General features: G+C 57.7%; 1 protein-coding gene across 1 annotated transcript; it reads left to right on the forward strand.

Annotated features, from left to right (window-relative positions):
* The first annotated feature begins 5,063 nt into the window (after positions 1 to 5,063).
* Positions 5,064 to 8,352, forward strand: MNX1 (motor neuron and pancreas homeobox 1). The gene is made up of 3 exons (XM_021526572.2): positions 5,064 to 5,827; positions 7,770 to 7,930; positions 8,020 to 8,352. The coding sequence occupies exons 1-3, from the start codon at positions 5,224 to 5,226 to the stop codon at positions 8,350 to 8,352; spliced, it is 1,098 nt and encodes a 365-aa protein (XP_021382247.1). The 5' UTR covers positions 5,064 to 5,223.
* Positions 8,353 to 13,286: the final 4,934 nt, after the last annotated feature.

Consider the following 13,286-nt stretch of genomic DNA (forward strand, 5'->3'; position numbering starts at 1 on the left):
GAGGGGCTCATTTGCCCCCCAGAACGGCCCGGGGCAGCCCCCGGCCCTGGGGCGGCCCCGGCGCGGGAGCCGCCGGCAGCCGCGGCCGCTCCGTAATGGATCTGATCTGTGACTTGTTGATTTCCCCTGAGCAAATAAGGCTTTGATGCAGTCCCGGCGAGAGTGGTTAGCTGATGAATTGACAAAAACTAATCAGCTTTATTGGGAAACAGGTTAAGGGCAGCAGAGTGTCAATAATTCTCCGCCTGACCCCCTCATCCATTAGGAGAGGCAGCTGATTAGACCGAGAAGACCCTGTGCTTTTTGCACTGAAATTGCTTTCATAAACTCACCATTATTAGCAGTCAATGCAAGCGGCTAATTTAGAGGAGACATCCCGAGGATGTCACATTTATCAGGGAGGTTTATGTATCATTATCTCATTTACAGAATGTCGCAGTGTAATATGTGTTTTTGGCAATAACGCCGGCCCGCGCCTGCGTTTTGTAGCGGCTTTGGGAATAGCGGGGGAGTTAATTCGGAAAAATGAGAGACACCCCCATCGCAGGGCTCGGGGCGCTCCGCTGTTCCCACCGGGATTTACCCCAGAGCCCCAGGCCGCCCCCTGCGTGCACCGCCCCGGCTTTTCAAAAGGCGAGATAGGCATCTGTTTGCCCACGGCCGGGCAGCGGGGGCTCTGCTGAAAGGGACCACCCGGAGGTGTGGGGGCAGCGCGCTCCTTGCGCTATCTCCGCCGAGATAACCGCGCATTGTTGGCTCCCGGGCAATATACTGGATCAACACAGGTGCGGGAGCCGCGGGGAGTTCAGCAGGCCCGGATGCCCTGCGGCACCTGTGGGGACAAACACACGGAACGGAACGGCGCGGAGGAAGAAAAAAAAAAAGGCTTTAAAAATTGCAACGAAAAAGGAAAAAACAATAACATGGTTCTAGAAAGGGAAAGGAAAGGGAAAGGAAAGGGAAAGGAAAGGGAAAGGAAAGGAAAGGAAAGGAAAGGAAAGGAAAGGAAAGGAAAGGAAAGGAAAGGAAAGGAAAGGAAAGGAAAGGAAAGGAAAGGAAAGGAAAGGAAAGGAAAGGAAAGGAAAGGAAAGGAAAGGAATTTTTAAAAATTGTACCCTTAAAAAAAAAAAAGTAAAACAAAAACAAAACAAAAAAAAAGGTCTGAAAATCGAAATCCTTCTCCAAGCACTAAATATCCATCAGCAAAAAGATGCGACAACCGGGCCGAAGGCGCGGGGTGTCCAGACGGGGCGGCCAGCCTGAGCCCGCCCCCGGGGCGGTGATGGACCGGGGTCGGGGTCCTCGTCCCCCACCAGCCGGCCTCGCCTTCTGCCCCATCGCCGCCTGGAGAAGCGTTCACGGCACCGCCCACCCTCCGCCGCCGGCCGCGCATCCCCCCGGCGGCGGGCACGCGTCCCCACGGGGGTCCCGAGCGCAGCCCTGCGCCCATGGCTCCCTGCTGACCCCGGATGGCTTCTCCTGCAGCTCGGCCCCTCGTCCCAAAACTGCCCCGAGAAGGGGCCGCACGCCGTACCCAAAGCCGTGTCCCTGCGTGCGGGACCATCCGCAGCAGCCACGGGCCCGCGCAGCCCCGGCGCCCCCGACCCGGGCATCGGGACCGGCGCCGGCGCTGCCCGGGCGCCCGGCCGGTGGCAGCCGCGTCCCCGTGTCCAGCGGGCTGGACACCGCACACTGGAGGGGGGTGGCCCTCATCCCGGCCGGGACGCAGGGAAGGAGGCGGCTGCGGGTGCACCACCCTCCTCCTCCTCCGGAATCTGTCACAGGGACAAGCCCCTGGTCCGGCCACTCGCTGCTCTGGGGCTGCCCGTGCGTGGGGCCGAAGTGATGGTCAGTGCGAAACGTGGGGCCGGTGGGGATGCCAGGGCGACGGCCGCGAACCCAGGTCCATTCCCTGTGGCCTCCTCAGCCCCTCGGTGCCCGGACAAAACCGAAGCGGCTCATTAAAAGCGATTCGGTGTCCCCCTCTTCATCCCAGGGAGCGGGGGGCACTGGGGTCCTGTGCAGCTGTGAGGCTCGACTCCAGCCCCTGCGGCATGTGCGGGCTGTGCTCGGTGCGTTTTGGGGTTTCCCGGGCGGCAGAGGCTGTTCGGGAGCATCTGTGTGTGGGGGCTGTGTGTGTGTGTGTGTGTGCGTTTGGCTCTGCTGCGCCACGCGTGTGCATCGTGCCAGACCTGTGCACGGGTGTGTCCGTGTGCCTGCAGGAATTGTGTCCATATGTCTCTCCTGCTTGTGTCTGTGTGTCTGTCGTGCGTGTGTGCCCGGAGGCTCTAGTGAGGTCAAGGCGGGGGAAAAGTGCAGGGGAAAAGAGGAATACGAGGGCACTGAGCAGAGGGTTCGTTGTCTGTCTGTGTGCACCTGTGAGGTGCTCCGGGCCTCCCTTCCACGGAGTAGCGGCAAGGGGACAGGGCCAAAGTTGTCAGATATTTTGTTGGTTGTGTTGGACTCCGTTTCTTTTCTCCATTTCCCCCCTTTCTCTCTTTATTTTCTCCTTCTCTTTTCATCGCTTTTACGTTTCCCACCCCGGGGGCAGGGGCCGGGAGGGACAGCGCGCTCTTGTTGTGGTGGCCCCGGCCGCCCCTGGGGCACAGTCCCGCCGCCCCCCGGGTACGGAGCGGCCCCTCCAGGGGGCTCACGGTGATGGAGCCGCGATTTGGGCATTTCCCGCAGCCGAGACCATCCTCTACGGGGGAGAACTTTTGAAAGGAATCGTGTTTGTCTTGGTAGTGCTTCGTGCCGCAGCCTGACCTTTCGCTCACACGGCCGGGGCCCCCCCGGGGAAGCGGGACCCTGGTAAGGAGAGACCCCTCGCCCCGCTCTTTCCCTTTTCTGTCCGAGGCTGTTTGCCTTAGATAAGCAGGTGTAATAAGGCTGTTGACAGACCCGGGATTTGGTGGCAGGGTGACTCCCTGACCCGCAGGTGTTTATTCTTTCCGACTCGTTAAAAAGCGGCCGGCGGCGCGTTTACGGCAAATACTTGCCGGGTGCGGGAATGTTGGAAAATTGTCATTGGACACACGGCGGAGCCAGCGCGGCCGGCGGAGAGCCGCACACTGCCGCGGCTGGGAGAGTTCTCTCCGCGGGGAGCAGCCGGTTCCGCAAGGGTGTCCCGGGCTGTTCCCCACGGATGTCCCTCGCTGTCCCCACAGATGTCCCGGGCTATCCCCCATGTGTGTCCTGCTCTGTCCCCCATGGATGTCCCGCTCTGTCCCCGATGTGTGTCCCGGGCTGTCCCGGGCTGTCCCCCATGTGTGTCCCGCTCTGTCCCCCATGTGTGTCCCGGGCTGTCCCCCATGGATGTCCCGAGCTGTCCCGGGTTGTCCCCAGTGTGTGTCCCGGGTTGTCCCCATGTATGTCCCGCTCTGTCCCCATGTGTGTCCCGGGCTGTCCCGGTCTGTCCCCATGTGTGTCCCCACGTGTATCCCGGGCTGTCCCGGGTTGTCCCCATGTGTGTCCCGCTCTGTCCCCATGTGTGTCCCCATGTGTGTCCCGCTCTGTCCCCATGTGTGTCCCCATGTGTGTCCCCATGTGTGTCCCCAGGTGTGTCCCGGGCTGTCCCCATGTGTGTCCCCATGTGTGTCCCCATGTGTGTCCCCATGTGTGTCCCCATGTATGTCCCGGGCTGTCCCCATGTGTGTCCCGCTCTGTCCCCATGTGTGTCCCGGGCTGTCCCCATGTGTATCCCGGGCTGTCCCCATGTGTGTCCCGCTCTGTCCCCATGTGTGTCCCCATGTGTGTCCCGGGCTGTCCCCATGTGTGTCCCCACGTGTGTCCCCATGTGTGTCCCCATATGTGTCCCCATGTATGTCCCGGGCTGTCCCCATGTGTGTCCCGCTCTGTCCCCATGTGTGTCCCGGGCTGTCCCGCTCTGTCCCCATGTGTGTCCCGCTCTGTCCCCATGTGTGTCCCGGGCTGTCCCCATGTGTGTCCCGGGCTGTCCCGCTCTGTCCCCATGTGTGTCCCCATGTGTGTCCCGCTCTGTCCCCATGTGTGTCCCGGGCTGTCCCGCTCTGTCCCCATGTGTGTCCCGGGCTGTCCCCATGTGTGTCCCGCTCTGTCCCCATGTGTGTCCCGGGCTGTCCCGCTCTGTCCCCATGTGTGTCCCCATGTGTGTCCCGGGCTGTCCCCATGTGTGTCCCGGGCTGTCCCGGGCTGTCCCCATGTCTGTCCCCATGTCTGTCCCCATGTCTGTCCCCATGTGTGTCCCCATGTGTGTCCCCATGTGTGTCCCGCTCTGTCCCCATGTGTATCCCGGGCTGTCCCCATGTGTGTCCCGCTCTGTCCCCATGTGTGTCCCGGGCTGTCCCCATGTGTGTCCCGCTCTGTCCCCATGTGTGTCCCCATGTGTGTCCCGGGCTGTCCCCATGTGTGTCCCCATGTGTGTCCCCATGTGTGTCCCGCTCTGTCCCCATGTGTGTCCCGGGCTGTCCCGCTCTGTCCCCATGTGTGTCCCGGGCTGTCCCCATGTGTGTCCCGCTCTGTCCCCATGTGTGTCCCGGGCTGTCCCGCTCTGTCCCCATGTGTGTCCCCATGTGTGTCCCCATGTGTGTCCCGCTCTGTCCCCATGTGTGTCCCGGGCTGTCCCGCTCTGTCCCCATGTGTGTCCCCATGTGTGTCCCCATGTGTGTCCCGCTCTGTCCCCATGTGTATCCCGGGCTGTCCCCATCTGTGTCCCGCTCTGTCCCCATGTGTGTCCCGCTCTGTCCCCATGTGTGTCCCGGGCTGTCCCCATGTGTGTCCCGCTCTGTCCCCATGTGTATCCCGGGCTGTCCCCATGTGTGTCCCGGGCTGTCCCCATGTGTATCCCACTCTGTCCCCATGTGTGTCCCGGGCTGTCCCGCTCTGTCCCCATGTGTGTCCCCATGTGTGTCCCCATGTGTGTCCCGCTCTGTCCCCATGTGTGTCCCCATGTGTGTCCCCATGTGTGTCCCCATGTGTGTCCCCATGTGTGTCCCGGGCTGTCCCGCTCTGTCCCCGCCGCCCGCGGGGCGCGGGGCGCGCGGAGGGGGCGGGCTCTCGGCGGTGACGGGTGTGCAGCTCAGCCAATGGCGAGCGAGGCCGCAGCGGCGCGGGGCCAATGGGCGCCGCCTGCGGCCCTTGAAGGGGCGCGCCGCGGAGCGCGGCCGCACTGCCGCCGCCGCCGCCGGGAGACGCGGCCGGCCCGGGGCAGCCGCGCGGTGCCCACCGCCTCCCGCCGGCGCTCCCATGGAAAAATCCAAAAATTTCCGCATCGACGCGCTGCTGGCTGTCGACCCCCCCAAGGCGGCGGCGGGGCAGAGCGCGCCGCTGGCCCTGGTCACCTCGCTGGGCGGCAGCGGTAGTAGCAGCAGCGGGAGCGGCAGCCCTCCGTCCTCGTCCTCCTCTTCCTCGTCCTCTTCATCCTCCTCCGAGCACCCCTCCGGCGGCCCCGCCGACTGCCTGCGTACCGACAGCCCCTCTCCGCCGCGCCTCCTGGCCGCCCACTGCGCGCTGGTCCCCAAGCCCGGCTTCCTGCCCGGGGCGGGCGCAGGCTCGCACCCGCACCACCACGCCTCGGCGGCCGGCATGGCCCTGGGACTGCACCCCGCGGCGCCCGGCGGGCCGGGCATGCCGGCGCAGGCGGCTCTCTACGGGCACCCGGTGTACGGGTACTCGGCGCTGGGCGGGCAGCACCCGGCGCTCTCCTACCCCTACTCGCAGGTGCAGGGAGCGCACCCCTCGCACCCCGCCGCCGACCCCATCAAGCTCAGCGCCGGCACCTTCCAGCTGGACCAGTGGCTGCGGGCCTCCACCGCGGGCATGATCCTGCCCAAGATGCCCGACTTCAACTGTGAGTATTTATTTGCCTCCCTCCGCACCGCAGCCGCGCCCCCTCCATCGCCTGTGCCGCTGCACCCGCCTGCCGGGAGCTGCCTCCTTCCGAGGGGGTAGAAGCCCCCTCCTGCCCCGCCTAAACAAGGTGCAGACTTAAACTGGAAGAGACGCTTTTATTTTTTGCAAAATTTATGTTAGAAGAAAGAAGTGGAAATGGGAAACGGGGGTGCGCGGTCCCATCGCCATTCCCTGCCCTTGACGAGCCCCGGAGAGCCTGGCCTCTCACGGCAGGTTAAACGGGAAGGTGACAAATTGCTCCCTGCCTCTGCAAATGCCCTTCCTGGAGGGTAGAAGCCGCCGGGGAGGGGAGGTGGGAGTTGGTCAGGGGCCAGGGCAGGGGTCCTTATGGTGTCCCTAAAACCCCAGTCTCAATGTAACCCCCCAAAAGCGAGGTGGCAGGTCGCATCACTCACTCGCCGTTCTTAATTTTATTTCTCCTTTATCGGAAATAGACATATAATAACGATGTCAAGCCTCCTAGGCGAAGGGATGTAGGGAGAATCTGGGATCGGCCTAAACCTTGGGGTTCTGCGTTCCCTGGAGATAACGAATGGGAAGGAGGTACAGTCGGAAGGGTTTAGGTTTGGGCCCAGGAAAGGCTGGAAGTGCTGGATGGAGCCAGGCAACCCCGGAGTCCCAGCAAAGCAGAGCTCTAGGCCTCGCGGCGATGTGGAACTTGCGTGCATCTGGTTTAAGCAAAAGATCATTTTCGGAGGTGTGAGCTCTCGGTGGGAATGGCCGGTTTAACAATACCGGAGGTGTAGTTTTACGAAAATCATGCCAGGAAAAGAATTGCGATTTTTTTCCCCCCTTCTCCTACTCGGCACACACATTCGCAGACAAAAAAGTCCATTGTTTTCTCTCGGATTGGGATTGTTTAGACTGGAACATTCAAGAAGAAAAAATAATTAGGAAAGCTGTTAGAGTCCTGCCTCTCAAACAAGGGGCAGAGGGGAATAAATAACCAAGCAGAACGAGTCTCGGAAAATCGCACGGCGGTGAGAAAATCTCCCGGTGCTGCGCCCGGGAGCAGACACTGTCCTATTCTTTCCGCCGCTTTAGCGAGCTGTCACTAACCGTGGCCGGAGAGCAGAAGCCGCCCTTTCCGAAATTTCTTTTATTTTTCTAAACCTAATAAGCCAAAGTATCTAAATAATTTGAGAAATGGGCAGCAGTGCTGCCAGGTCGCATGCCCAGGGTTATCGGGGCCTTCAAAGAGGATTAGTTCCCGCTTTCTTGTGGCTGAATATTTTTTGGTTTGTTCTTTTTCCCCTCTCTCTAATAAATCCTTAGTTTTGATTATTTTTGAATGCGGAAAACACGCCTTTCCCCCTCCGATTCCAATACAGTTTTCCAGTCCTCGCGGATGATGTACGCTCCGAGGGGCAGCCGGTGCTTTCAGGGCGAGGAGCGAGCCCCAGTCTCGGTCCCGGTCCTGGTTCCGGCCGGCAATCCCGCTAATTAAACGGATATGGGCGGGCAGGGAGTGCGGCAGGTTTAACTAAAACATTAAATGGAGCAAATTGCCGCTCCCCGGAGAGCCCCGTGCCCCTTCGCCGCGATCCCTGGCTTCGGTTTATTGTCTCGCGTTTGTTAGGCTCTTGGGAAATCAAGAGACATATTTTCCTTTATTTAAAAGATTTAATTTAATTCCATTTTATTTTTTTTTTTTTGGTCCCTGTGGGCGATCCCCTGACACGGCGGAAGCCGAGAAACCCCGGAGTCGGAGGGCCCGGAGGCGATCCGCGCCCCGGCGGATAATGGTCCAGCCTTGCTCCAGTCTCTCCCGCAGAGCCGTTCCTGCTTCCAGCGCCCTCCCGGGGGCTGCGCGGCCGCGGCAGGGCGGCTCCGCGCTCACCTCCGCGCTCACCTCCGCGCTCCCCCTTCTCCTTCCCCAGCCCAGGCGCAGTCCAACCTCCTGGGAAAGTGCCGCCGACCCCGCACGGCCTTCACCAGCCAGCAGCTGCTGGAGCTGGAGCACCAGTTCAAGCTCAACAAGTACCTCTCCCGGCCCAAGCGCTTCGAGGTGGCCACGTCGCTCATGCTGACCGAGACACAGGTGAGTGTGAGCCCCGCGGGGGCTGGGCGGGCGTGGCCGCCCTGGCGGGCGGTGGGTGAGGGGATGTGTTTGTGTCCCGTCTCCCCCAGGTGAAGATCTGGTTCCAGAACCGGCGCATGAAGTGGAAGCGGAGCAAGAAGGCGAAGGAGCAGGCGGCGCAGGAGGCCGAGAAGCCGAAGGGGGGCGGCGGCGAGGACAAGGGGGATGAGGACCTGCTGCTGCCCGCCCCCGAGAAGAGCGCCGGCAGGAGGATGCGGGAGCTGCCCGACAGCGAACCTGAAGACGAGGAAGAGGAGGAGGAGGAAGAAGAGGCGGCGGCGGCCGGGAGATGCTGCCCGTACCACTCCTCCGACTGTTCCGAGGCGGACGAGGAGGACACGCAGCCCCGGGGCCGGCACGGAGCCCCGGCGCAGCCCCAGTGAGCCCCCGCGCGTCCAGCTGCTCCAGCCGCCCCGCCGCGGGGGTGTCCCGCCGCTCCTGGTTGGCACCGCTCCCGCTCCCCCCTCGTTGTGATTTCTCCCTGCTTGGAGAGGGATGGAGAAGAGGATCCTCCGCATGCCGAGCGGGGAAGAGGATTTATCGTGAATACAGTGTTATTATTGACTGAAAAACCAGACAAAACTTGAGCTCCCCCACCCCCCCCATCCCTGCCCCCTGGAAGCGCGTTCCTTTCGCTGAGTATTGGAAATGTTTTGTTCTTACTATATATCGGGAAATCTGTTTATGATGACATTAACGTTAAAACTGCTGGAAATCTCAGTACTGTCTTTATTTTTGTATATTGTATTTATAAAAAAAATTACCTCTACTTATGCATGCTAAATTATTCCCTAGGTCCTCCCACCCGTGCGATGGGGGAAAAATAAACGGAGTTTTTTACTGGAGGTGTACGAGCACTGTGTGAGGGGAGGGTTGCTCGCCGCCCCCGGGCCGGGGCATCCCGGTGCTTTGGGAGGTGCTAAAGCGCTCGGGAGGGAGTCAGGAACCGCTTCCTAATCCGGATTTAGTCCAGTGCCACAACTGCCGTGAAATATGACTATATTGAGAGGATATTTCCGAGAGGAGCGCTTCAGTTACAGGGGCGAGCTGCCCCCGGCAGCAGCGCTGAGGATCCCAGGCGGCTTTCGGGGAGGCGGCGGCGCTCGGGCCGTGCGATGCTTTTGGGAGCTCGGGGATTGGCGGCGGCATCCCCTCCCGAGGGGATGGGGCCGAGGAAAGGAGGGAGCAGCGCTGCTTTCCAGGGGCGACTCGATTTCCGAAGGAGCAAAGCCCTCCCAGGGACCGAGAACGGGGCCCCCGGCTCCCCTCCCCGCGGCGGCGGAGCGCGGGGTTTGCGATAACTGCGCGATTTATCTCGCCAATAAATTTGCAGATCAATTAATCCCTGTCACCGCGGCTCTTCCCCAAATCAATTAGAGAGAATTTAAATATAATCACTGGCTCATCCCCACCAGCTCAGGGCCACGTCTGGCAATTCATTCCCGTGAATGAATGACGGGGCGGCTCCGCTGCGCTCCCGCGTAGGGCCGCGCAGGGGGGCGGAAGGACCCGGGTCCCGCATCCCGCTGCTCGTGGGGCACTGCACCCCCTCCTAGCCCCGGAGGATGAGAATGAGGAGCCCTGAAACACAGGGCTTTCCCACTTCCGTGCACTTTAAAAATAAAACAATAATAATTTAAATAAAGACATTTCCTACAAAATCGCGTTAACCTGTCATGTGAGGCCGCAGCGTGGCCCCTCTTAACAGCTGTGAAAGTCCGCCCAGTGGAGCACGGGCTGGCGGATCCATGAGATTATGGGATGAGATTGACCAAGGAAAAGTGTTATCCCTCGCGGAGAGCTTCAGGTGGCTCGGCTGGAGGTGGCATCCCGGCACAACGCGGGTTATTACCAGCTCACGGGTCCGCACATCCCGTGCCGACACGGCAAAAATCACCATATACCAAAAATCTGAACAGATCCCATATGTCAAAAAACTTGACCGGGATAATCTCGGTACGGGCTTGACCGATACTTAACCCCTTGCACGGAAATGATGGCATCTGAGCCTCTGATTTAAATTTCTAAACGATTTTCTTTTGGTCACAGGCTGTGGAGACTTCAAGGCGATAGAAAAATAAAGGCATTAGTATCTCTGTGGTTTTCTATGCCGCTGGTTGAGGCTGCATCTTCGTGGGTGAACGGCCGGGCAGGAGCGCGCAAAACCCGCGTAGGGCCGCGGTGGCTCCTCCGCCCTAATCCCGGCAACACGTCCGAGTTACTGTCAGCAGGATTTACCTCTTGCTTAGATCTTAAAACGTCTGAACCGTATCACTCTGGACGACACCTTACTATTTCAAAAAAAATCAATAAATTAAATATAGCGTATAGTTTTTATAACAACACCAATAAAAACAACAACAACAACAACAACAACAACAACAATAATAATAATAATAATAATAATAATAATAATAATAATAATAATAATAATAATAATAATAATAATAATGCTACCTGAGATCGCACCCCACCAAACAATAAAGATCCTCCCTCAGTCATTAATTTCCAATTAAACACCCATTAATTAAGCTGGCAGACGTGCCCCACCAAGCCAGAAATATCCTGTATGTCCAGGAGGTATGTGTCCAAACTTGTCTCAGCCCCACGGAAACCAGCCTTGCGGGTACAGGCAGCTATTCACCGACTCGGTATCAAAGTCCTACCGGTGTATTGTGTCTGTCTCAATAAAATTAATCTCTTTAAAGCCCAGCGTCTCACAAGAATACCTTCAGTGTTCCAGACTGAAAGGGCAAATATGTTTTTCAGATTCTGTTTTTATGGACGGATTAAAGTTTATTTTCCATAATAGGGCACCTAATAAAACTCATAAAGCTCTGTAAGTCTTACAGCTGGTGGCCTCATTTAACACTTTCACTTCGTAAATCATTTTACAACTTACCAGGTGTTTCCAAAACTGAAAGGAAAGGAGAGGGAGAGAAAGAGGGGGGAAGAGAAATTAAAGTCACTTAAAATATAGATACGGTCCTTTGGCCCTGGGTGCGTTTGCATTGTCGCTTGGAAGGGCTTCAAAGAAGGTGTCGGTCCCAACGGGGGAGAAAAGCCTTTTAATCAGGATTTCCCACGCTCTTTTGAAGTGCGGAGCTCGTCCCCACGTGCAGGGCAATCAAAGGCTCGGGGCGATTAGCGGAGCCGGTACCGTGTGCGCCACGCTCCGCGCCCCGGAGCGCCCGGCCCGGGGAGGCTCCGCGCCCGCTCCCGGAGCGCCCCGGCCGGGGGGGCTCGGCCGGGAGGTACCGGAGGGGCCCCGGTGTCCAGCCCAGCCCGCGGCCGGGGCGGAGCGGACTCTCTCTCTGGCTGAGCCCGCTGCAGGCTCCCCCCGCACCGACTCCGGGGTGTCCCCGCGTCCGGCCTCGTCCCCCGGCACCCTCACCCTGCCCCGGGAGCCGCTCCCAGCCTGCCTCCCCCACACCGACCTCCCTGCACCCCAACACCAGCCCCCGGGTGTTGGGGTTGCGTTGCCTCAAGCCCCAGCACAGGCAGGGCTTTAATCTAAACTCCTGTTTGTAATTTCATTATTCGGTCGGTTCCCTCCCCAGACGCAGTAGGTAACAGACCTCTTAAAATTTTCATTGCTGTACTTGAGAAGTGGTAAGTATGAACACGGACCTTTGGTAGACATTTTACTTTAAAAAGCAACACGGTTTAGGCATGGATGTCATTAACTGGCAATTTCACAAGCATTAAGTGCTAAAACAAAAGAACCAAAACAGGATCCATATGTTCGAGGTAAACCTGCTAAAAGTCTTTCAAATGGGAAACCATAAATATATAATCTCCCTCAAACTCTCCGTGAAACTGCTGCGAGTGAAATACTCCGCTAGCAGAAAGACTATTGATTATTTCGGGAGCCCATACTGTTACGTCCATCCAAAACGAAGACATGAATGTTCTGTTTCTCAGTGATTTCTTCCTCTCACACTCGTTCCCTCGGTGCCTGCGGGGAGGGCTGACACTGTGCCCGTGCTCCCGCGGCTCCTTCCCGCCTGGTTCCTGCCGCAGCTCCGATTCCTCTGCCGGGGAGCTGCACCAAGTCCTTCCAGGTGACACCAGAGAGGCACCAGGACTGTGAATTTGATCGTAGATGCCCTTCTTCCTTTCTCAGATTTCCCCTCGAGCGCTGTGGGTGCTTCAGCTGTGAAAGCAGGAAGATAATTTGTTAATTCCTATGGGTGTATGGAGCTTCTTGGTCGGCTATTTGAATCCCAGGAACAACGCACAGGACAAATAGCAGAAGAGATGAAGCTCCCAAGCTTCTTGGTCTCCCCTGGGTGCTGTGTAGTGACCAAATTACAATCTTTCTGCCCCCCAAAAATGGTCAGGTCTGGTCTGGCCAGAGTTAAAGACCAACTGCACATACTCTGAGAATTACTCAGCAACTCTGACACAGATTTTTTATTTTTCACCAATGCTCATGCAACCAGAATCACAGCAACAGTGGATTGAGGTTGTTCCACATTAAGAAGAGGTAGTTTTGTCTTCTCTGGGACTTTTTTGCTTCATTTTTCTTGCCTTGAGGGTTGTGTAATGCCTCTTTCAAACAATTCTCTACAAGGGCAGTGGATTCAGGAGGTATTTACTGTCTTCTCCCTACTCTGAGGACAGAAGAACTTTAACTAAGTCCTAGGTGGAAATGGAAGTGCCTGTATGGAAATGGGATCACCTGCAACATGTAGGAAATGAGAGTGATTTTTCTCTGATCACCAGCTACTATAAAATTTGGCTTTCCGCTTCCTTTTGGAAAAACAAAACAAAACAAAACAACACATTTTGCTGAGTTAGTCTAACTGGCACTGGTCTCTAAAATGAGTAAAGAGCAACACAATTTTCCTCTAGTAAAACTCAGCAGAGGCAGTGCCTTGCAATGGATTTTGTAGCTGCAAGGCTTAGCTCCATTTTACTACCTGCAGGATATTTGCAAGCAGACCACAATTTCCTCTAATTAATCCACTATTTTAAATTATTATTCATAGGACTTGTGTTAATGTTCTTGGCCAGTGGCACCTTTTGGCAGGTGGGACTCCTGTCTGAAGAGGGAGTATGGATGCACAATGCAGAAGTTCCTGATTCAGCTGTCTCCTCTCTTCCCGCACAGAGGAGATGGGGACGGAGGATTCCTGTCCTCATCCAGCCCTGCTTGGCTGTGGGTACCATTTCCATAAATAATAATAATAAAAAGAGCAGCCAGCGTGGATTTTGATGTTAGGCTGGGGCAGGGGAGTGCTCTCAATTTAGAACACCTCAAGGGATGGGGCAGATTGTCCATTGCTTTGGTATCCCTGGATGGCCTTTCTGG

This window comes from Lonchura striata, chromosome 1 (genome assembly GCF_046129695.1).
Source record: "Lonchura striata isolate bLonStr1 chromosome 1, bLonStr1.mat, whole genome shotgun sequence".
Lineage (NCBI taxonomy): Eukaryota > Metazoa > Chordata > Aves > Passeriformes > Estrildidae > Lonchura > Lonchura striata.

Bases quoted from the DNA above. Each gene is read 5' to 3' on its own strand.
- MNX1 (XM_021526572.2), top strand. From the start codon at position 5,224: ATGGAAAAATCCAAAAATTTCCGCATCGACGCGCTGCTGGCTGTCGAC. The intron at 5,828-7,769 runs GTGAGTATTTAT...CTCCTTCCCCAG, and splicing joins CAAGATGCCCGACTTCAACT to CCCAGGCGCAGTCCAACCTC. The intron at 7,931-8,019 runs GTGAGTGTGAGC...CGTCTCCCCCAG, and splicing joins TCATGCTGACCGAGACACAG to GTGAAGATCTGGTTCCAGAA.